The 24,041-nt window shown below is 37.5% G+C and overlaps 1 protein-coding gene across 2 annotated transcripts in view; it reads left to right on the top strand.

The window, feature by feature from the left end:
* Nucleotides 1-23,411, top strand: part of wscd1.L (WSC domain containing 1 L homeolog) — a 179,126-nt gene extending 155,715 nt beyond the window's left edge. For both annotated transcript variants that reach the window (XM_018246329.2, XM_041581873.1), the window contains 4 exons: nt 9,858-10,035; nt 17,459-17,623; nt 20,621-20,821; nt 22,757-23,411. In XM_018246329.2, coding sequence (XP_018101818.1) covers nt 9,858-10,035; nt 17,459-17,623; nt 20,621-20,821; nt 22,757-23,109 — 897 coding nt within the window. In that variant the 3' untranslated portion in view covers nt 23,110-23,411. The remainder of the gene's footprint in view (nt 1-9,857; nt 10,036-17,458; nt 17,624-20,620; nt 20,822-22,756) is intronic.
* The last annotated feature ends 630 nt before the right edge of the window (nt 23,412-24,041 follow it).

Below are 24,041 nucleotides of genomic sequence, written 5' to 3'. Positions count from 1 at the left end.
TAGTGATTTCTTAAATGTTAAAAAAAGCATTAGTTCTTTTAAAACGTTCCTGTTGGCCGTTTATTACAGTACCGTGACTTTAACGCCCATAACGAAAAGAGCATTGATAAAAAACCCAGCTGGTACGCAAAAGAGATTTTACATAGAAACTGGACTGTTGCAGGTTTTTGCTTAAAGTTTTGTAAGATATACTACATTATATGTTTCTTTTAAAAGGTTTTTATTTATTGGTTTGTACAACAAGATACAGTATTTGCCAATACAACATTCCTTCTTTATACTTGAGATTGAACCATCTTTTTTGCATTATTCTTACAAAGCGGAGTGTATGATGAACAAATCTTTTTTTTAACTTATAACAAATACACAACAAATGGAAGGGGGAGAGGCCATATAGTTTACCCAGTTCACTCAGACGTTCCTGTCCTGGGTGCTATTTTATTGGTTATTTTGTGCTGTAGCGGAGTCCATGGTGTCTGCCCACAGGCCCCAGCCTTTGTCAAATTAGTTTGGACAGCCTCGACTCAAATAGGTCAGCTTATAAAGTGGGAGGGTCTTATTTATCAAAGATTTCCATCTTTTCAGGGTAGGTGGGTTGGTTAGCTTCCATGACAGAATAATGGTTTTCCTAGCATAGAAGTGTCAAATAGGGAGTGTCTGTGCTTGTCTGGCACTATATGTTCCACCAGACCCAGGAGACATGCCTCTGGTGATCGCACCTTTGGCAGGTCTAGAGTTTGTTCTATGAACGTTGTTACTTTTGCCCAAAATGTATCAATTAGCGGACAGGTCCAGAAGGTATGTATGAATGTGCCCGGACTGGCTCCACATTTGAAACAAAGGTTATTTGGCATAAGGCCCATTGAGTGCAACCTCGCTGGTGTGAGGTAAGTTCTGTGTATTGTATGGTACTGTATCAGTGTATTGTTGCTACCAGAAGGTAAGTATGAGTGGGTGATGTCCTCCCAGTCCTCTAGGTCTAACTGCGGCATATCAGTTACCCATTTAGTGTAGCTATGTGCAAAGGGATTTCCCCTCTGCTTGTTCAGGATAGAATAGATCTGGGAGGATAGCCCTTCTACATTATATTTTTGGTGGATATACTTTTTTAAAAGTGGGGTGAATCTGTTTATTTTTATGCAGAAGAAAACGTAAAGCTGTGCTATAAAAGACCAGCATTACAGAGTGAATGCCTTATGTTTTATTTGGACATTGTTGGATTAGAAGATACACCGTTTCCGTAGGTCCATCAAGTTCAATCCCCTCAAATTATCCCCAGGTCTTTGTCAAGAGACCAAGGTTTTTTGACAGACATTTTAACCACCTATTTTCTTCTGTTTATGGCAATGGGAACTAGATAATGAAAGTTTCCTTTTTGATGTTTTTAATTCTAATTATTTTAAATATAGGTGACTTGTTCACTCAGGGGGATGTTCAAAAGGATATACATCATTGAAAGGTAAAAAAGAACCAGAACCTGATGGTATTCACCCCATGGTACTAAAGGAACTAATGTGGTACCATTATTTCAAATGGTATTCTATTCTCAGCGAGGAAACAATAGACCTATTAGTTTTACATACAGTATGTGAGAAGCTTTTGATAATGATATTAGAGGATAAGACATTGGAATACATTCCAATGCAAAATATAAGTATGTTCCAGCATGTGCAATAGATCCTGTCAGACATATTTCATTGCCTTCTACCATGAGATGAGCAGAAACCTAGACCTTGGGTTCAGTGTATGTAGTTTACTTAGATTTTGCTGGACCATTTGAAACAGTACCCACACAGAAGGTTTGTGATTAAATTACGGAAGGTTGACCTTGAACATTCGATTCATAGTTGAATAGACAGACCAGTGGAATGATAAATTATAAAGAGTGGGGATAACTGGACCGTTTTCTAGTTGGACCAATGTTATTAGTTGGGTGTCTTGGTGGTCTTTGTTTTGTCCTTGGGCAATTGCTTTTCACTAATTAAATAATTGATCTTGAATAATTGTAAGTAAAAATGATACGTTGTATCTGTTTGTTTTTATTATTATTATTATTATTATTAACATGTATTTATATAGCGCCAACATATTTCGTAGCACTGTAAAGTAAATGTGATTATACAACTAAATCACATGAATTATATACATAGAACATATGGAGTTACATACATCACAATCAATACAGGTACAAAAGGTGAGGAAGGCCCTATGCACAGGCATACAGTCTAAAGGGAAGGGAGTAATACACAAGGTGTGGGAGTGGGCAAGATCGAATTAAGTGGGTGATGAATGTGGTTCTGTATGTGGTGTTGCGTTTGGCAGTTAAGCAGAGTGAGGGTAGGCTTCTCGAAAGAAGTGTGTTTTAAGAGATTTCTTGAAAGCAGAAAGGTTGGGAGAAAGTCGGACAGACCGTGGGAGAGAGTTCCAGAGGTTTGCTGATGATACTGAATTGTGCAATGTGCAGCATCTTCCCACCTTACAGACTGATTGTAATATATTGGGGGTTGGGCAGAAAGACTCACAAATAATGATCAACAATGATAACTGCAAGGTTTTACATTTGGGCATAAACAACACAAATGAAAATAATAATACAAAATGTATTAACAAGTTAGGTGTGTCATAAAAATACATATAACCTTTAATAAAACAGCTTTTCAATGACATGAACAACAGATGAACTTGTGGTATTAGTAGTAAAAATTATCATGATACTTCCCGTACTATTAGGGAATTCAGCTTACACCAGTCATTATATCTGGGGCCTTTATATCAGGTTGCTAATATCTCTATGGTCATTCTTTTGTGTATTGCAAGAGTTTAACTAAGCAGAATATTCTATGTTAGTTTGATAATTTTATTGTTTCACTGATGTCTAAGTAAACTGATAGTAAAAGAAAGTTAATGGGCAAGCTTATGGGCTGTTGCTAAGATGATCTGAATTCTGAGAGCTTCATGACTAACTAGGACTGAACCTTCCAATGCAGGTGTAAGTTGGAACCTGGGAAAAAAGGAAATAGACTGGAGGGAAATGTATTCTGCCAAATAATTCCAGTAATGCAGCAGGATAAAACAGAGTATAATTCCATCCGCTCACAATGCCTTTCCATAGAAATATATCTCAAGGGTGCTTGTGAAAAAAAGAGAGACATTGAATGTTCCTAGTAGGTCCTCAGTGTTCCAATTGGCAACTGATATATACGTAAATATAATTCTTTAGTCATGAATGATCCTTTATGTACTAATAATGTAATATATCTTAAATCTGTTTCAATAAAGCCTACTCCAAAATATAGTCAGTAAGTGCTACTACAGTCTTTTTCACAACTCTCTTTGCAGCAGATACAGTATATGTAATTTGTTTGTTATGTTTGTAAGCTCAAATAAGTGTAAAGTTTGTATAAAAGTAAAGTAAAAATCCATTTTATTAATCTGAAACACTTAAGAAACTCTGCATAGAGTGCATCTAGTATTTGAAGCAATAAGGCTCTAATAGTTTTGATTTCTTTTGAGGGTCAATAAGTAACATAGTTACATAGTTACATAGTTAAATTGGGTTGAAAAAAGACAAAGTCCATCAAGTTCAACCCCTCCAAATGAAAACCCAGCATCCATACACACACCCCTCCCTACTTTAAATTAAATGCTATATACCCATGCCTATACTAACTATAGAGCTTTTTATCACAATAGCCTTTGATATTATGTCCGTCCAAAAAATCATCCAAGCCATTCTTAAAGGCATTAACTGAATCAGCCATCACAACGTCACCCGGCAGTGCATTTCACAACCTCACTGTCCTGACTGTGAAGAACCCCCTACGTTGCTTCAAATGAAAGTTCTTTTCTTCTAGTCTAAAGGGGTGGCCTTTGGTACGGTGATCCACTTTATGGGTAAAAAGGTCCCCTGCTATTTGTCTATAATGTCCTCTAATGTACTTGTAAAGTGTAATCATGTCCCCTCGCAAGCGCCTTTTTTCCAGAGAAAATAACCCCAACCTTGACAGTCTACCCTCATAATTTAAGTCTTCCATCCCTCTAACCAATTTATTTGCACATCTCTGCTCTCTCTCCAGCTCATTTATATCCCTCTTAAGGACTGGAGTCCAAAACAACACTGCATACTCCAGATAAGGCCTTACCAGGGACCTATAAAGAGGCATAATTATGTTTTCATCCCTTGAGTTAATGCCCTTTTTTATGCAAGACAGAACTTTATTTGCTTTAGTAGCCACAGAATGACACTGCCCAGAATTAGACAATTTGTTATCTACAAAGACCCCTAGATCCTTCTCATTTAATGAAACTCCCAACACACTGCCATTTACTGTATAACTTACATTTATATTATTTTTGCCAAAGTGCATAACCTTGCATTTATCCACATTGAACCTCAGTTTTCCAATTTAGACAAATCACTCTGCAAAGTGGCAGCATCCTGCATGGAACCTATAGTTCTGCACAATTTAGTATCATCTGCAAAAATAGAAACAGTACTTTCAATGCCCATCTCCAGGTCATTAATAAACAAGTTGAAAAGCAAGGGACCTAGTACAGAGCCCTGCGGTACTCCACTAACAACACTGGTCCAATTAGAAAATGTTCCATTTACCACCACTCTTTGTAGTCTATCTTTTAGCCAGTTCTCTATCCAGGTACAAATACTATGTTCCAGGCCAACATTCCTTAATTTAACCAGTAACCTTTTGTGTGGCACTGTATCAAATGCTTTAGCAAAGTCTAAGTAAATCACATCCACTGCCATCCCAGAATCGAGGTCTCTACTTACCTTCTCATAAAAAGAAATTAAGTTAGTCTGGCAAGATCTATTACGCATAAAACCATGCTGGCACAAACTCATAGTATTATGATTTGCTATGAAGTCCAGTATCTTATCCTTTATTTACCCTTTGAAAAGCTTTCCTACCACTGATGTCAGACTAACTGGCCTATAGTTTTGAGGCTGAGAACGGGATCCTTTTTTGAATAGAGGCACCACATTAGCAATTCGCCAGTCTCTCGGCACTATGCCAGATCTCAATGAATCCTGAAAAATTAAGTAAAGAGGTTTGGCAATCACAGGGCTAAGATCGCTAATTACCCTGGGATGAATACCATCATGTTAATCTTAACATGTTCTAGTCTCTTTTGAATTTCTTCATGTGTGAACCATGCTTCATTAGTTGTATTACTAGAATTGGTACTGTTAAGAAGGAAACCTTCACTTACTGGTTCCTCATTTGTGTAGACAGATGAAAAATATGAGTTCAGAATCTGCACTTTTATTTTGTTTTCATCAACCAGCGGACCCCCCTCTGATAGTAAGGGTCCCAGCCCTTCCTGCTTCATTTTTTTACTATTAACATATTTAAAAAATAATTTTGGATTTTTTTTACTGCTTGCTGCAATATCCTTTTCTATATCAATTTTAGCTTGTCTTATAGCTGCTTTGCATGATTTATTGGCCTCCTTGATGATTTTTTCTTATTCATTTCACTGACGCATTAGCTGAATTTGATTAAAATGTTGTGTTTCTATTGAATCATTGTCTTAACAGAGGGGAACCTGCCAAACGTTTTAAACATACAGGGTACCGGCGAGGAGCGCCCAATGGCGCTCCAGTCTCCGTTGTTGGCGCTTCCAAGATGGCAGCTCCCATAGCCGCCACATGGGTGCCAGTGCCTCGTCGCCAGTGCGATGATGTCACGGGGTCAAGAAGACGCTGGGGTCACGGGTTCAATGCCCGATTATAGGAATTGATACTTGTGTCCCTGGGTGTTCCTTAATTTGCTCCTGATTGATTCCTGGACTTTTGACCTTGCCTGAACTTATTGACTTTGATTCTTTCCGTCTGCCTATTGATTTACTGCCTGAATTCTGACTATGACTACTCCTGATCCCTAATGGTTACCGCAAACTTGAACTTTTTCCTGAAGCTTCCTCCTTCAGCTTCTAAGCCGATTGGCCCCTGACAGTACCAAAACCCAAACCTTTTACTCCAGCATATAACTTGACTTCACTCATAGAATACCCCATCTACAGGCCAATAGAAAAGCAGTACATTAACTATAAAAAGTGTTTAACCAAATTACTATCCTTAGTGACTTTGCTATCAGAGATACATTCTTTCAAAAATACTTTCAAAAATGTGAGGTTTAGATGTACATGTTCCATAAAAACTTTTTCATATGATCATCTATCCGACGATGCCTGCCTATTAGAGTTCCATTGATAGACTAAGGGTGGAATATTCATGGTTATTTCCCCTTTGCCACATGGTGGGGTTTGGGAATAGTATTTATATACTGCGTTATAAGCTGAGCCCTGCCCTTAACATTGGCATGATTAAAAAGTGTGGGAGATGTTTGCAGGAAGCCCCAGTCACTACTATACATCATCTATTTGTCACTGTGGGAATGAGGTAGTTATTGAAATCTGAGGTCTTGCCATAATGTCCTTTTTTTCGTCAGAACTTCTGATAAATTTTTTAATTTTGTGAATTATGAAACCGTGAAATTCCACAGAAATTAAAAATGAATCAAAGAGTCCATTCAGAAGGTCCTTCATTTTTCATTAATTTGCTGGTTTAAGAATCTGATGATTTTTTTTTTTGTTGTGCCACCATAAAGCCAGTTATAAGGATGCACCAGTGTATCCGTTTTGGCCAGAAATACTTCCTCTGAAACTTGATTTTTTTACAAAAATAAAAATTCAAATTGCCACTTATATACACGTGTTCTCAAACTAGGAACGATGCTGGGTGAGGTGTTCTCAGCTGTTATAGCCAGAAACAACGGCATCTGTTAACAAGATAATAAAATGATAACAATTTCTATGTAGATTTATAAATCTATGCATGAAAATAAAAGTAGGTCATTTTTTACCTAGGGGCACATTTACTAAAGGTCGAATATCGAGGGTTAATTAACCCTCGATATTCGACCCTCAAAGTAAAATCCTTCGATCGAACGATCAAAGGATTTTAATCCATAGATCAAAGGATTTTCCTTAGATCAGAAAAAGCTTAGCAAACTTATGGGGAAGGTCCCTATAGGCTAACATTGAAGCTCGGTAGGTTTAAAGTGGCGAAGTAGGTAGTTGAAGTTTTTCTTAAAGAGACAGTACTTCAACTATCGAATGGTCGAATAGTCGAACGATTTTTAGTTTGAATCGAAGTCGTAAGTTGAAGGTCGAAGTAGTCTATTCGATGGTCGAAGTACCCAAAAAAAACCTCAGGAAATCGAAGTTTTTTTACTTCGAATCCTTCACTTGAGCTTAGTAAATGTGCCCCATAGAGTAGGCTCACAAACGTGTTTTGTTTTTCTTATGTGATTATTGTCCCTGTTTTAATCTATAAGGAGTAGTGATGGGCTAATTTGCGCCGAAAAATTTGCAAATTTCGTCAGCGAATTTTCGCGGCCGGTTCGCGAATTTTTTCACCGGTGGTGAATCGCTCAAATTCGCTGCAAAAATTGCGCCTGCCGAATAAATTTGCCCATCACTAATAAGGAGTTAATGTACTGGCTAATGGTGGCATTAGGGGTGCAGGAGATACAGTTTATTGTCAGTTTCACTTTAAAGTCAGAAGCTACCTAGTTTATATTCACCGTGAAAATAGTAATGCTCGGCACAACTGGTACTGGTGTTATAAACTGAAATCTGCATGAATATCTAATATATCTGCCGGTGAAATTTCAGGAGGAGCTCTTGGGAGACATGCTAGATATTAATGTTCAAAAAAAAATGGCTTATTAGCAGCTCTGCATGGGTAAATGTAAATCTGTAGAGTTGTAGAATTTCATCTTCTTCCTCGGCAGGATTTCACACCAATTTCTGGTGAATGTGTGTGTTTCTTCAGAAGTCATTTCATTATGTTTTTAACAGGAATAAAAGTCTGTTTTGTCGTTTTCTTCGAAGTAGGACAGGCTTCTTGTAAAATCTTGTTGAAATAAACCCTATATTTTTTCAAATGTCCCATAATGGACGTATTCACGATGAGCTGTTATGTTAGACACTTTCTTTTAATTCGTTTATTTACAATTACGTCATGTAATGTATATTTCAATATGCTCCATTCACTCTTTATCCCTCTCATATGTGCAAGTAGTGCAAATAACTTATTTGTAAAGATCTCCTAAAACATTTGTATCCAGTAAATCTTTTTTTGAATTTTAATATACATATATATATATATATATATATATATATATATATATATATATATATATATATATATATATATATATATATATATATCCATTCCATTTATATGCCATATAATACAATTGGTATGATCCTGATTTACACCAGGGTAAAGATACCTTTATATATATTTTTAGTTCAAAGTACATGTTAAATAGGAAGCCAAGTATAGGTATTGTAAAACTATTATACCAGTATGGGACCTGTTAACCGGAATGCTCTGGACATGGGGTTTTCTGTAATTTGGATCTCCATATCAAGTCAAAATTAAAAAATATATATATATATATTTTTATTCTATTTTTTTTATATATGGATTAATCATATCTTAGTTGGGATCCATTCCATTGATTGATTTCTCATTACAGAGAAAAAGGAGACAATTTTTAACATTTTGAAATATTTTATTAAAATGGAGTATATGGGCCTTTCCGCAATTTTTCTAGCAGGTTTCTGGATAACAGATCTTTTCCTGTACCTTGTACTTGAGCCAAACTAAGATATAATTAATCCTTATTGGAAGCAAACCCCATTGGGTTTATTTAATGTTGACATGATTTTATAGTAGACTTAAGGTGGCCATACACGGATAGATCCGCTCGTTTGGCGATGTCGCCAAACGAGTGGATCTCCCTCCGATATGCCCACCTTGAGGTGGGCAATATCGGGCTGATCCGATCGTGGGCCCTAGGGCCCAACGATTGGATCCTTCACGTTCGCAAACGGGCGGTCGGATCGCGGGACCGCATCAACGAACAGATGCGGCCGCGATCCGACGGGATTTTTAACCCCATCCGATCGAGATCTGGCCGACTTTCGGCCAGATCTCGATCAGGGAAGCCCGTCGGGGGCCCCCATACACGGGCCAATAAGCTGCCGACTCGGTCTGTCGGCAGCTTTTATCGGCCCGTGTATGGCCACCTTAAGGGGCCGATTCACTAACTTCGAGTGAAGGATTCGAAGTAAAAAAACTTCGAATTTCAAAAGTGTTTTTTGGGCTACTTCGACCATCGAATGGGCTACTTCGACCTTCGACTTCGAATCGAAGGATTCGAACTAAAAATCGTTCGACTATTCGATAGTTTAAGTACTGTCTCTTTAAGAAAAAACTTCGACCCCCTAGTTCGCCATCTAAAACCTACCGAACTCAATGTTAGCCTATGGGGAAGGTCCCCATAGGCTTGCCTAAGTTTTTTTGGTCGAAGGATAATCCTTCGATCATTGGATTAAAATCCTTCGAATCGTTCGATTCGAAGGATTTAATTGTTCGATCGAAGGATTATTCCTTCGATCTAACTATTTGCGCTAAAAACCTTCGATTTCGATATTCGAAGTCGAAGGGTTTTAGCGCAAATATTTTAATGTATATTCGAAGTCGAAGGATTTTAATTCCCAGGCGAATATCGAGGGTTAATTAACCCTCGATATTCGACCCTTGGTGAATCGGCCCCTACAGGTATGAAGATCCAAATTATGGAAAGATCTGTTCGGAAAACCCCAGGTCCCACGCATTCTGGATAACAAGTTCCATACATGTACTAAGATTTTTGGGTAATTTTATTTGCATTCATATGTTGATAAAAATGTAAATGTAATATTTTTTTTAAATTTTAACTTAATATTCTTTTATATTTTTAATTTTACCTCACTCCTAGGAGTATCCGTTAGCAATTGTGAAATGGTCAGAATGCTTCTGTGGCTACCCAACAGTTCAGTTCAACCTTTATGAACCCCTGGATGAATCGCTGTGTGCTGGCTACCTGAATGGCACCAATGAATCAGAGGCACTAAGGGAAGAGAATTACTGTTCTGTTTATCAAACACCTGTACAAGGTAAAGGATAAAAACTGCTCATTCAAGTGATTCAGATGTTGAACGTTGCAGTTAAATTGCACTTCACAGCAAGTTCATTAGTTTATTGAAGTGGCAAATAAAAATGTGGATTTGTGGATCTGCTGTGTGGTTATAAAAAAAACTAGCCCTGGAACTTAATGCAAAAATGAACGCAATCATTAAGGTATGAGAGAGATATTTGCAGAGATGGAACAGGTGATTATAATTGATTTATTTCCACTGGTCCCTTGTGAAAGTATATAGTATAGTATTTATATCTGACCTTCCTCAGTGACAAATAGAAGTCACATCTATTCCCCAGGGCTTTAAATTTAATAAAAGTGAAGTAAATGACATTCAATTTATAGCTTTTACTCTTGCTGCCAGCAAACTAATAAGCACCATCCCAAAAGGGCTCCATCCCCCTTCCAATTACAATAGCTTATCTGTGTGACTTTAGGGCTATAGTTCTGAGCATGATCCTACAAATCATACCTACACGTGGTACATACAGTGATCAATGATATCTTGGTACATCACCTGCTAATCAATTTGCAATAATAGAAAGGAGATGATCAAATATACCTTATACCTTTGTGCTGAAAAAAACCCTCTGTGAACTGCATAACATTATCTACACACCCAAAACTATATGGACTACACCTTCACCCCAAAGAATTTATGATACTGTAGTTTTGGATTCCTATAGCATTGTGATTGTGTGCAGTGTGTTTGCCTTTGATTTCTACAATAAGATTGTAATATAATTGTTTTGGCATTTTTATTTTTTGGCAAACTTATTTTTTCTATTACTTTTTAATTTTATGATTTTATATTAAAGAAAAAAATCTTTTCTTGACATTGTCAGTGTGATTACTGGGTATTTAGTGTAACGTTTATTTCAGATACTTTCATACCGTCATATGGAATTATCTTTAATTACAGTCATTAATTATTTTGTAATTTGTTTTCAGATCTCAGATTTGTTTACAGCTTTTCTTACTTCAAATTGTGCCTACTAAATGGCACTGACATTTAGACATTTGAGTACATTTTATTAAAAAAAGACATCTAGTCTAGGCTAGGAAAATGTGCTTTTTGCCTCTAGTCTACATTTCCTTTTTAAGCATATTGCTGAATTGCTTGTATGCATTTACTGTACCACCTAAAGTGAGGGTATATTTGTAATGGATAATGTAGGGGGCGCTGTGGAGGCAGCAGAAGGAAAGCGAGTCTTTTAGGCAAGATCTGGCTGAACCCACGGGACACAGACAGGAAAAGGACAGGAACAGGGTGACGAGGGTGATGAGTCAGACTGGAACAGATGTAGAGCGGAACAGGACAGAGAGGGCGACGATCAAGACTGGACTAGACAGGATGAAGAGGGCGAAGGTCAGGACATGAACAGACTGGATGGGACAGGACGGTGTGGGCATAGATCAGATCAGGAGACAAGAGCAGACTTGAAAACGGGAGGACTGGATAGCAGGATAACTGCATAGCGGGAGGACCAGATAGTGGGAGGACTGCATAGCTGGAGGACCTTATAGTGGGAGGACTAGAGCAGAAGGAGACTGAAGTAGATAGCAGGAAAGGATGGGATAGCCGGAGAGGGAGGATAAGGCAGAGCGAGACGAGGGAAGATATAGACAGGGTACAAGTCACAAAACAGAAAGCAGGAACCAGAAATTCAAGGTCAGGTCAAGGTCAAGGCAGAATAAGGTTAAGGCAGATCAAGATTCAGAATAGCAAGGCAAGCTGGGTAGGGCAAGGTCAAGGCAAGGTTAAAGCAAGGAAAAATCAAGGTTTAAAGCAGGACCGGAGCAAAACTGGAAAGGGAAGGTAAGGCAGATCAAGACAAGACAAGGTTCAGAGCCAGGTAGGACAAGACAGGGAAGAGTTCAGACAAGGCAAGGAAAGGAAAGGAGGCTATAGCAGGAACCCTTAGCTAGGGACAATGCCACTCTGCTAGTTTGGGAAGTCAATGCTCAGACAAGGAGTGTTTTGAGGGCTGGCCTTAAATAGGGCAGAGTCGACCCTAATTGGCTGACTGCAAACCAATCAGGCTGCTGCTGGGCTGGGGCTGCAAAGGCCAGGTAATATATAGTGAGCAACCCTGCAGACTGCTCACCTGGCCCAGTGGTTAAGACATTGAACCAGAAACCCAAAGGTCCCTGTCTCAAATTCCAGGAGAGCCCGACAATATTTAATTAGCAGGAAGGCAAATCCTATTTTAGTACAGGAATATAAATGTCAAGTCATTTAAAATCCTTCTTTACACATACCTTTACATATTTACTTTATAGTAAATTGAATATTGCTTGAGGACACTGTATTATGTTTTTTTCATGAATAAATAGATATAAATATAATATAGATAAGTATAATATTTTGCATTCATCTGTATAAATCATCTCATTTTGTATTCAAAGAAAAAAATTGTATTATTACTGGTACTGTCATGCAATTATATATAAAATCCCAATACACTTGCTTTTATGATCCAGCAAATGGCAAGATTCTATATAATAGAATTAATTTGGATCTTTAAGTTACTGCTCAGATATATTTTAATTCGTAGTTGAATATTTTGTATATGTACATATAATAACAGGATGTGATATACTGAGGTTTAATTTTTGTTATCCTGTATATCCATTTTTTTTCATGGTCTTATACAGCTACAGTCATAGAGCCTTCTTTTTGTTCGACAGTATATCTATTGATCTGAGAAATAACTAGATGACACATTATCACTTACATATTTTCCAAAGATGAAATACTTATGCAGTGACACAAGCCAGAGCCACCTGAGTGAAGCTATTTAATAATTCATGCGTCCTTAGGCAGAGCTGCTTGCATACTGTATTATCATATGACTTCAGCCAAGCTCTTGTTAGATTCCTGCAGGGAGAAAGAATCAATTGAGTAATAAACAGTCTGGATGGCTCTCAGGTCTCTTGCAATTTCAACATCTTGCAGTGTAAGAAACGACTCCTTTATCTGTGATAATGCATTAATGACCCTAATGATGGTTTTCATTTTGTCTTTTATTTATAAGACTCAGAAATGTTCATTGTAACCAACATGCTGAGGCCTGTTTATCAAAATTCAAATTTGTGTAATTTTAGAGGTTTCTTTCTGCTTCAAATAATCTCACTTTTTGAAAAAAAAACTTGAATGTTTGCTTATTTATTGAAAAATCTGAATCTAAAAATCTCAATTGAATTAAATTGTGGAAGAAACTCATCATTTTTAGAATTTAGAATTTTAGGGGCCCATTTATTAAACCTCAATTTTTTTCTGGTTGAGATTTTTAGGGGTAAAACTAGAATTTTTTGTGTGGAAAAAAAACTTGACATTTTAGAGATTTATCATACCCCAAAGCTGCTAAAATTCCAAATCCAAAAATACGCCATCTCATACCTGTCAAGGTCATGTCCCTGAAGTTGTTTTTTGACATTGTGATTTGCGAATAAGTCTAATTTTCGCATCGAAAACTCAATAAAATCTGGTTTTCAGAGCGTCAACCGAACCATATGAATTGACGCTTTATTTGTTTGATTTTTCCGTGGCATTTTGTTGCTGCAATTTTTTCGAGAAAAATTATTGATAAATGAGTTCAGTTTGGGGAAGGGAGTTAGGTCGACTTTGTTTTCAGGAAAAAAATTGCTAAATTTGAGTTTTAGTAAATCAGCCCCTTAGAGTGTATACAAGAATAGATAAATAGACAGTGAAATGGGTACATAATGAAAAAAAATGTTTCATTTTAATTCCATCTAGGCTCATTGGCAACTAGTCTATCTTCTCTTGGGAGGAAGCTAGCAGCTAGAGTCTATTGCTTCTAGTTTTTATGTTCTCAGGCCTTCTGTGCCTGGGAGAACATTAGGGCGTGCCAGATGAATAGTTTATGTCCTGGGTGACTGGTCACTGGTTATGGTTTTCATTCTTTTCTTGCCTTCGTCAGTGTCAAGATAAAGTAGAGATGGAAGTTTAGTTGTAATGAGTAGTTTAACAGTTCTGAATAGAGACAGCTATGCTAACAGATGTAAAGGACATGGGTAATTTGCCTAATCATTCTATCTCCTGGTCTTTTAAACCTTCATTTAACTCCAGGGGGGTTCTTTATCAAGGTCAGAATTTATCTCAATATCGGCTGCTACAAACTCCGATCTAACCCGCTCGGGGTTTTAACGCTAATTTATTATTATTTTTTCCCGAAAATTTGCTTTGCAGGAAAAGCTCAGATTTTCACCCGAAGGCTCCGAAAACATTGTGAAATTGCCCGAAACCCCCGACACAACCAAAAATCAATGGGACTGTTCCCATTGACTTTTATGCAACCTCGACAGGTGAGATAAATTCTGAAAAATTTGTGATTTTATAAAAAAAATCACAAATTTTTCAGATTTCGGGGGAATTTCGAGTATTCAGAGCTTAGTAAATAACCCCCTAGGTATTTTCCTCCGAGAGTTACTCTTTAAAGAGAAAGACTACTCACAAACACATACTGTTCAGTGTTTTCATTTTCTTAGCAAGCAAGAGTAAATGTGGCTGAACCTTGAAAGACCAAAACCAAAGGGTTTTTGGGTTTCAGAGGTTATGAGTACTAGCAAGAACCATTGCTAATGACAGCTTGGTTATGTTAGTGGGAATATTTTGCAGGGGGCTACACAAAGGTGAATTTGGACACCCATTTGTCCCCCTCATCCACCACCAATTCTGTTAGTTTATGTGTGATTAAGCCACAAACTGCCACTGGAATTTTATTGTAAGTCTGCTGTCTTTGTTAAAAGTAATAACAATGCAAAGCATTGAGACCCTAACTGCCAGCAATATAACAATGAGATTTTTCAACCTGCCATCTATTATGGATGTTCATTATATTATATGCCCTTTAGTAAGCTGCAAACCTGAATATTCTATTTTTAGGTGGAGTAGATGCTTTATATTTCATTGTTTTCTTGCAAATAGAACAAGGAAACGGGCAGTTCTGCTTCACTTGTAATTTCACCCTTTTCTTGGATTGAGCTGTTTATACTATCGCAGTAGAATGGATTTTAGGGGTTTACAAACCAAAAGTCACTTAAATCTTCTCATTATGGATAAAACATGTAACCTATTCCTGGAGACATTGATTTATGTATCTTCCTAGGCTTACCCACAGAAAATATTTTAAGGTGCCCTAGAGGTTCCCATTGGTGTCAGTTAATATTCAGTCTGTCTAGAATGGTGGTGGGAATGGAATAATCTTTTCACATTAAATAGGAAACACCAAGAGTTGTAATATAGTCTTTTATTCTTACTGGGTTATACCAATATTGCATATGTTACATTCTGCCAGACTGACAGAGTAAATAAATTGGAGATAGGCAAGTATATTTGTTTAAGAGCAAAGATAAGAGATGGTACAGTGTGTGTCTTCTTGCTAATACAGAAATGCTGATCTTGTATGCACTTAAATAGGCACAAAGAAAACCTCTATATGTTTGTGATCAATAAAATATTTTTAAGATAAAGAGGTCATTAATCATCTATAGCTGAAGATACATTTAGGGGCACATTTACTTGGCTCGAGTGAAGGAATAGAATAAAAAATACTTCGAATTTCGAAGTATTTTTTTGGCTACTTCGACCATCGAATTGGCTACTTCGACTACGACTCAGTTCGAGTGAAGGAATAGAATAAAAAAAACTTCGAATTGCGAATGGTTTTTTTGGCTACTTCGACCATCAAATTGGCTATTTCTACCTTTGACTACGACTTCGAATCGAACGATTCAAACTAAAAATCGTTCGACTATTCGACCATTCGATAGTCGAAGTACTGTCTCTTTAAAAAAAAAACTTTGACCCCCTACTTCGCCACCTAAAAGCTACCGAGCATCAATGTTAGCCTATGGGGAAGGTCCCCATAGGCTTTCTAGCCAATTTGTGATCGAAGGAAAATCGTTTGTTCGATCAATGGATTAAAATCCTTTGAATCGTTCGATTCGAAGGATTTAATCGTTCGAACAAACGATTATTCCTTCGATCGTTCAATCGAACGAATAGCGATAAATCCTTCGACTTCGATATTCGAATTCAAAGGATTTAACTTTGACAGTCGAATATCAAGGGTTAATTAACCCTTGATATTCGACCATAAGTAAATGTGCCCCCTAGTATCTAATGTTAAAAAATGTATTATATAATATATTCTTCCCATTGTTATTGGGCAACTGCAAAGTGTGCACCCGGCCCACTTCTAAACAGTAGTTTAATTTGAACAATTATAAGTGGATTTTCAAAGATAGTAACTACTACTAAACAGCAGTTTAAATTTTAGTACACTTGTAAAACATTTTCCTAATTATCAGGAAATTTACAGTATATTAAAGTAATGAATGTGTTATTGGGGAGAACAACATTTTAGAAAAATGCAGGAGGCTTCAGAAAAAAATGGACAGTGAGATGATCAGCTGCTAAAAATGCCCAGCACATACTGTACATACAGTAGGCTATTATAATTATATCATGTTTATCACTCCATAACTGGTAAAATTAAAGGGACAAGGATTCTGATTTTCAAAATGACTCTGTTTATAGTGTTGCTCCAGCAGACTTCTGCACTGAAATCCATTTTTCAAAAGAGCAAACTGATTTTTTTTATATTTAAGTTTGAATTCTGACGTGGTGGCTAGACAGTTTCCCAGATGCCCTTAGTCATGTGCTCAGATAAACTTCAGTCACTCTTTACTGATGCACTGCAAAATTGAGTGAGATCACCTCCTCCCTTTCCCCCGGCAGCCTATAAACAGAGCAATGGGAAACTAACCAGATAATAGTTTCTTCATTTACATTGAGCAGGAAAAACAATAGCTTATCTGAACGCAGTTCCATTGTGAAATGCTGACTGTTTCTGAAACAGGATCAGGCAAAACTACTGGAGATCAGTGAATACACACCAATATAACAACTAAAAAAATACCTTGTTGGTTCAGGAAAACATTTTTATATTGTAGAGTGAATTATTTGTAATGTAATTTAAAAATTAAAACTACACCATAAAAATCATGACAGAATGCCTTTAAACTCAAATGTGTCAAGATTGGACTGGTATAGTTAGTACTGTTCAAAAGTTAAATCATTTTTAAATTGTTGATTTTAAAGAATTTTGTTACCCTTGAAACTTTGGAAAAACAAATACTGTATGATTTCTTCTCTATGTGTTTGGATAGTGGTGCTGATTAGTGAACTCCTTTGGAAGCTGAATCTAGTGCTATGCAGAAAGGTTTGGTAGTATACAATATTTACTGAACTTGTATACTAAAACATGCCAAGTCTGATTCATTTTCTAATTACATACAAAGGAACAAAAATTGCTTGTGAATATAACTGAAAATATAACTGTTTGTGATTCAAACTGTATTCCTTTTTTCAGATACCAGGTGCACGGACAGGAAATTCCTTCCAATCAAATCTAAAGTGTTTATTGCTTTATCAAGCTTCCCTGGGGCAGGAAATACATGGGTGAGGCACCTTATAGAGCACGCAACAGGATATTATACTGGAAGCTATTATTTTGATGGAACATTGTACAACAAAGGTATTTATAAATATGAACATTTGTTTGTATGTTTCATGGAAAGCTTTTCTGCTTGTTGCGTGTATACAGCAATAGAAAAAGTTTATTTCCAATGATTTGTAAAATAAAGATTGGCATACACATGAGTTGGAAGCATATCTGCCCATGTATGGGCCTTCTCTGACTTCCTCCCCAGTAGTGATGGGCGAATTTGCGTCATTTCGCTTCACAGAAAAATTCTTGAATTTCCCGCGAAACGGCGAAAAATTACCGAAACGTCGCCATTTTCACGGCAGTTTTGCGAGTTTATTCGCTGGTGGCGAATCGTGCGAATTCACGGCTGGTGAATTAATTCACCCATCACTACTCCCCAGTAAATATCTGGACAACATTTGATCAGATATCTGTCAGTCGGGTTTGGAATGTATTAGTGTTGTCCTCTCCTGATGGGCCTACATTGGCCCATACATGGCCTGATGAGCTGCTAAATTGGGCTGAAAGGCACAAATCAAAGAGTTTAAATCTTCCCAGGTATAGTCATCTGAAGGGGTGATTCATTTCAGTACAGAGGGTTTCAGACACTTGATGCACTTAAAGGAGTTGTTCATCTTTGAGTTAACTTTTGCTTTGATGTAGAGAGTGATATTGTGAGACAATTTGCAATTGGTTTAAATTTTGTATTATTTGTAGTATTTGAGTTATTTAGCTTTTTATTCAACAGCCCTTCCGGTTTGAAATTTCTATAACCTACTAAAAGTTAACTTAAAGGAGAACCACCCCTTTAAAGGAGAACTAAACCCTTAATTATAAAAAAAAACCCTACCCTACATAGACCTCCTCCCTGCTCACCCCCCCCCCCCAGCCTTTGGTAAATGCCCCAAAGTCTTTACTTACCTCTCTTTGCAGATTCAGTGCAGCAGAGCTCATGGATGCCATTTTCCGGCTCTTCGGTTTTTGGCTCTTCTGCAATTTCCACCAATTTCGACGCATGCGCAGTTGTCAAAAACCCGAATACTTTTCCAACTGCGCATGCACCGATACGGCACTTACTTCCCAAAAAAGACAGAAGATAAGAAGATTGCACCCATGAGCTCTGCTGCGCTGAATCTGCAAAGAGAGGTAAGTAAAGTGCTTACCGAAGGAAACAGCTAGGGAGGGGGGGTCTATCTAGGGTAGGGGGGTAGGGGTTATTATAATTAAGGGTTTGGTTCTCCTTTAATTTACACATCACCAGAGAGATCAGAGTGCTTATACATGAAGAAGCATATTTATAAAGTTGTGTAAAAACATTAGAATACAATTTGCACAGACAGTATAAGCCTAAAGGTGGCCATACACGGATAGATCCGCTCGTTTGGCGATGTCGCCAAACGAGTGGATCTCCCTCCGATATGCCCACCTTGAGGTGGGCAATATTGGGCTGATCCGATCGTGGGCCCTAGGGCCCAACGATCGGATCCTAGCGTTCGACAAACGGGCGGTCGGATCGCGGGACCGCATCAACGAACAGATGCGGCCGCGATCCGACGGGATTTTTAACCCCATCCGATCGAGATCTGGCCGACTTTCGGCCAGATCTCGATCGGGGAAGCCCGTCGGGGGCCCCCATACACGGGCCAATAAGCTGCCGACTTGGTCTGTCGGCAGCTTTTATCGGCCCGTGTATGGCCACCTTTATGCAATTATTTGGGTAATTAATTGCAATAAAAAGTATGTAGCTTGGCTTTTAAACTTCACTGGCTCTACTCTTGACAGATTATTTTTAGTTTGAGTTGCCCCTATTTCTTTTTTCTTTTTTAAACATTACACCTGATTAACCTTACAGTTGTTTCAAAGACTTTTAGTTCAGTGTAGGTGAAGTATTAACTTTCTCAGGCATAGTGTTGTTGCAGATGAACCATGTCTGCCTTCTTCTGGAAACCTCAAATCCCACTAGAACCCAACCAAACTTAATCTCAGTTGGACTAAGTTTGCCCTTTATTTTACCTTGTACACAAATCTATGAAAGACGGATCGCCTAACATCCGTATGTAGTGATTACACGTAGAGATCTCAAAGCAGTAAAACATGTTTACTGTCCCATTTATGTAACAATAGGCATAGATTATTCTGTGATGCTTTTGAAACCATAGTTGAATTTGCCAAAAATTTGGTAAAAAGGGAAGTTTTGTTACCCTTCCATTGTATAACGTTTGGCATGATTTACATATGTGCTTGAGCAGGGCCCTGTTTACCTCTTGTATAGATTATTTGTTGTTTTAGCATGTAAATCTGTATGTTCAATGTAATCTAGGAATGAAAAATACTTTGGCATTTGGCAGAATCACACTGAAGAATTCGGCCAAATCCTGAACCCAAGTCTGCACCGCAAATTGGGGTACAAAAGAACCACATGCACATCATGGGTTTGGTTCAGACAGGCACTTGTGTTAATAATAATAATAATAATAATAATATTGAAAAAAGATAAGAACCTCTCTTATATATGGTTATGGCTTTCTGTTACAATAGGGGTATGGTTACAATAGGGGTACCTTACTCTCTATATTATGCCGATGATATTTCATATTAGTGGTACTCTTTACTAAATTAAAGGGGTTGTTTACCTTTAAATTCACATGTAACTTTTAGAATGATGTAGAGAGTTACAGAGACAATTTTTCATTTTTTTCATTATCATGATTTTTATTATTAATATTTATTATTATTTATTATTGCGATTTGAGTTATTTTGCTTTTTTATTCAGTAGCTGTCCAGTTTGCAATTTCAGCAATCGGATTGCTAGGGTCCAAATTACCCTAGCAACTGTGTATTGATTTGAATATAACTGGCATATGAATAGGAGAGGGCCTGAAAAAAGTAGCAATTGCTTTAAAAAAAATGAAGGTCAATAAAAAAAACATTGTTTAGAATGAACTATTTTATAGCATACTAAAACCTAAAGGTGAACCACCCTTTAATTATATACAGACTGAACTTTGTAAGCATATATATTGACAAATTACATTTTTTGCCAGGCTTTAAAGGGGAAAAGGATCACTGGCGAAGTGGAAGGACTATATGTGTGAAGACTCATGAAAGTGGCAAGAGAGAAATAGAAATGTATGATTCCTCCATTTTACTTATCAGGAATCCTTACAAAGCTTTGATTGCAGAGTTTAACAGGAAATGTGGAGGCCATCTTGGCTATGCAACAGAGAGACACTGGAAGAGTAGAGGTAATGTACTGCTCCCAGTATTATTGCACTGCAATTTTTGGCAACTGCTTCATTTTTGCTTCAAAATAGTCACGTGAATAATAAGAGCTTTTTGATACTGTAACTCATTCAATATCTCATTCAGTTGTGCTTATGTGCATAAACACTAAACACTAACATAAACACTAAAATGAAAAATAATTATAATAATACTTTATTTTTACCCAGTACTTCGTTGCATGGTGTTATGGGGACGGGGGTGATGAACCTGGGTGGGCCTGGGGGCGGTGCCTGCTATGTAAATCCGGCCCTCCCTGCTCTAAGGTAGTTGGTAAGGACAGGCCCCCTTGCAGGCTGCCCTTCATTATTACAGCACTGAAGAGTAAAGTCACTGCTATATTAGTGAAGGAAGCTACAGATCCTTTTGCTCAGTTATAGCCAGCAGCTATTTGCAAAAATTGCCTTTTTTGCATTTTGCACACGGCATTTGGGTTTGCAAATGGGCCCTAATACTGTATATTCATCACAACCATATTCATTGTGTAAGAGGATACACTGGCCATTTAATTTAGGACTTTTTATGCCAGTCACATAAAAATCAGTAAATGGTTTTATGAAAATGTCTGATTTTTTTTTCTTAGTGTTCCATAGTGATAAAATATTACCGTATATACTCGAGTATAAGCCGACCCGAGTATAAGCCGAGGTACCTAATTTTACCTACGAAAACTGGGAAAACTTATTGACTCTAGTATAAGCCTAGACACAACTACAGCCCTGTCTCCCAGCAGCGCACATTCTGCCAAAGCGACCCCCCCAGCGATCAACCGGACTTCTTTGCAAAGTTGATGGTGACAGAGAATTGCCAAACGGATTACTGTGTGCATTGTCCTACTGTCCCACTACCATGTGCAGAGGGTGCTCTTTGATATTGCCATCACTGTTAATCTTTCATATAACCAACAGAGGGCGCTGTGATATTGCAGTCACTGTTATTCTTTCATACAACCAACAGATGGCGCTGTGTGATATTGCAGTCACTGTTATTCTTTCATACAACCAACAGATGGCGCTGTGTGATATTGCAGTCACTGTTATTCTTTCATACAACCAACAGAGGGTGCTGTGTGATATTGCAGTCACTGTTATTCTTTCATACAACCAACAGATGGCGCTGTGTGATATTGCAGTCACTGTTATTCTTTCATATAACCAACAGAGGGTGCACTGTTATTCTTTCATATAACCAACAGAGGGCATTGTGGGATATTGCAGTCTCTCCCCAAGTGTACTGTTGGTAGAGGAATGATTAAAAGTGACTGCAATCTCAGCTACTCGGGTCGGGTACCGCTGACCCGAGTATAAGCCGAGGTAGACTATTTCAGCACATTTTGGATGCTAAAAAACTCGGCTTATACACGGGTATATACGGTAATGTTAATTTTGGTATGATTCTGTTTTTTTTTTAACTATGGCCCTGTGTGTCACACAGTGTTTGATACAAAATATAATGAAATAACTTGCTTTATTTAAGTTAATTAAGAAATTAACAGCTCATAATGTTCAGGGTCATGTCTAAACATGATCAACAGGCCAAGATGGCCAGTATGTTTGCAACTACTGCTAGAAGAAAAAAAACCCCTCAATTATGTTTAATAAGGGGAGATTACAGGTAGTGTTTGGTAGGAACAAAGACAGCTCAGCTTGCTAATTAGGTGAATGCCGGCATCAAAGCCTTAGGGGAAAACATCTCCAATCAGGAGAAGTTGCGCGTATCAAGCGCTAAACAGATAAGCCACTTAGATTTGCAGCATATTATACTCATATTTTAAATGTTACATGTTAGAAAGACAATAGTTTTTAATGCCCTTAAAACTTTACTAACAGCTACCCATATTACTGCACAAACTATCTTTATGCTATTTATTTTGATGAACGTGTATCTATTTTTTACAGAGTGGCCGGAATTTGTTAATAGTTATGCATCATGGTGGGCTTCACATGCTCTAGATTGGCTCCAGTATGGGAAGAAACTTCTTGTAGTACACTACGAAGACCTAAAGATGGACCTTATTGGTAAATTAAGAGAAATGTTGGCCTTTCTCAAAGTGCACATCAATGAAGACCGCCTGCTTTGTGTGGAAAACAACAAGGATGGAAATTTCAAACGGATAGGTTCCAGTCAGTCATCCTTGGAGCCTTTTACTCAAGAAATGAAGAATGTCATTGATGGATATATTAGGACGGTAGACAAGGCTCTTAAGGCTAGGAACTTTACAGGTTTGCCGGGAGAATACATGCCAAGATGATATCTCGTTTTTGCCTTTCATGGACTTTAAATAAAACAAAAAGCTGCAAACAAATGATCTGCGGTAGTAAGTTGGTTTTAAAGCCAAGGCAGAAACCATAGGCATCTGTGTGTATGTGTATTTTTCTTTTTTTTTGTACCAATGGCCGGGAGTGTTACATTTGTACATTATGTTTTTGGAGAGGTTATTTTTTTCTTCATCTTTACTGTCTTTTAGTCAATACCTTTCAGAAGTCTTTAAATCTCAGAGCTTGAAATCTGTCAGACTTGCTTCGTGTAAAAGAAATAAAGGTGGGAGCAGGATGCAGCATATTTTCTTTAAAATGTTCATGTGTCTGTGTGTTTTGTTATCATGGGAGATGAGCTAACAATAAGTACTTTGTAGATCCTATCAAATGCTATGGAGATGTGCAGCTAGATTCTCGAACTGGGGTTTCATCCTGCCCCAGATAGTAATTAGGGCAGTTATTTACTAAACTGAATTCCATGGTGTAATGATGGATATGAAATTACATATTTTTGCTTTATACACTTTAAGGAATATAAATAAGGATGTATAAAGAAGTTGTACTGCATTCAAACATTAGCCAAGGACAATAATTGATAACATTTTATTTAACTAAATTAATAATATTGTAGAGGTTTTGCTTGATTGGGAATAGCCGAGTTATGGCAGACAGGAGACAGGGGTGCCAGACGGGACTTTCTTTCTGCTCTTTATTATCCACAGTACTAGTTTCAAACAGAAAGTATAACAAACGCAAAATTTCTCTAGAGATGCCAATTAAACAGAAGATGGACCTTCTCTCTGCTGGAGTTTAAAGATTTTCCTTCACCTGGAAGAAAATACCTTTTACAAATTTTCAGTCCTCTTTGTTGCAACACTGAAGAGAAACCCTGACTCAAACAACAGCCAGTACACTCTGAACAGCA

This window comes from Xenopus laevis, chromosome 2L (assembly GCF_017654675.1).
Source record: "Xenopus laevis strain J_2021 chromosome 2L, Xenopus_laevis_v10.1, whole genome shotgun sequence".
Classification (NCBI taxonomy): Eukaryota; Metazoa; Chordata; class Amphibia; order Anura; family Pipidae; genus Xenopus; species Xenopus laevis.
Note: the sequence above shows the minus strand (reverse complement) of the source record. Positions and strands in the feature narration are given on the sequence as shown.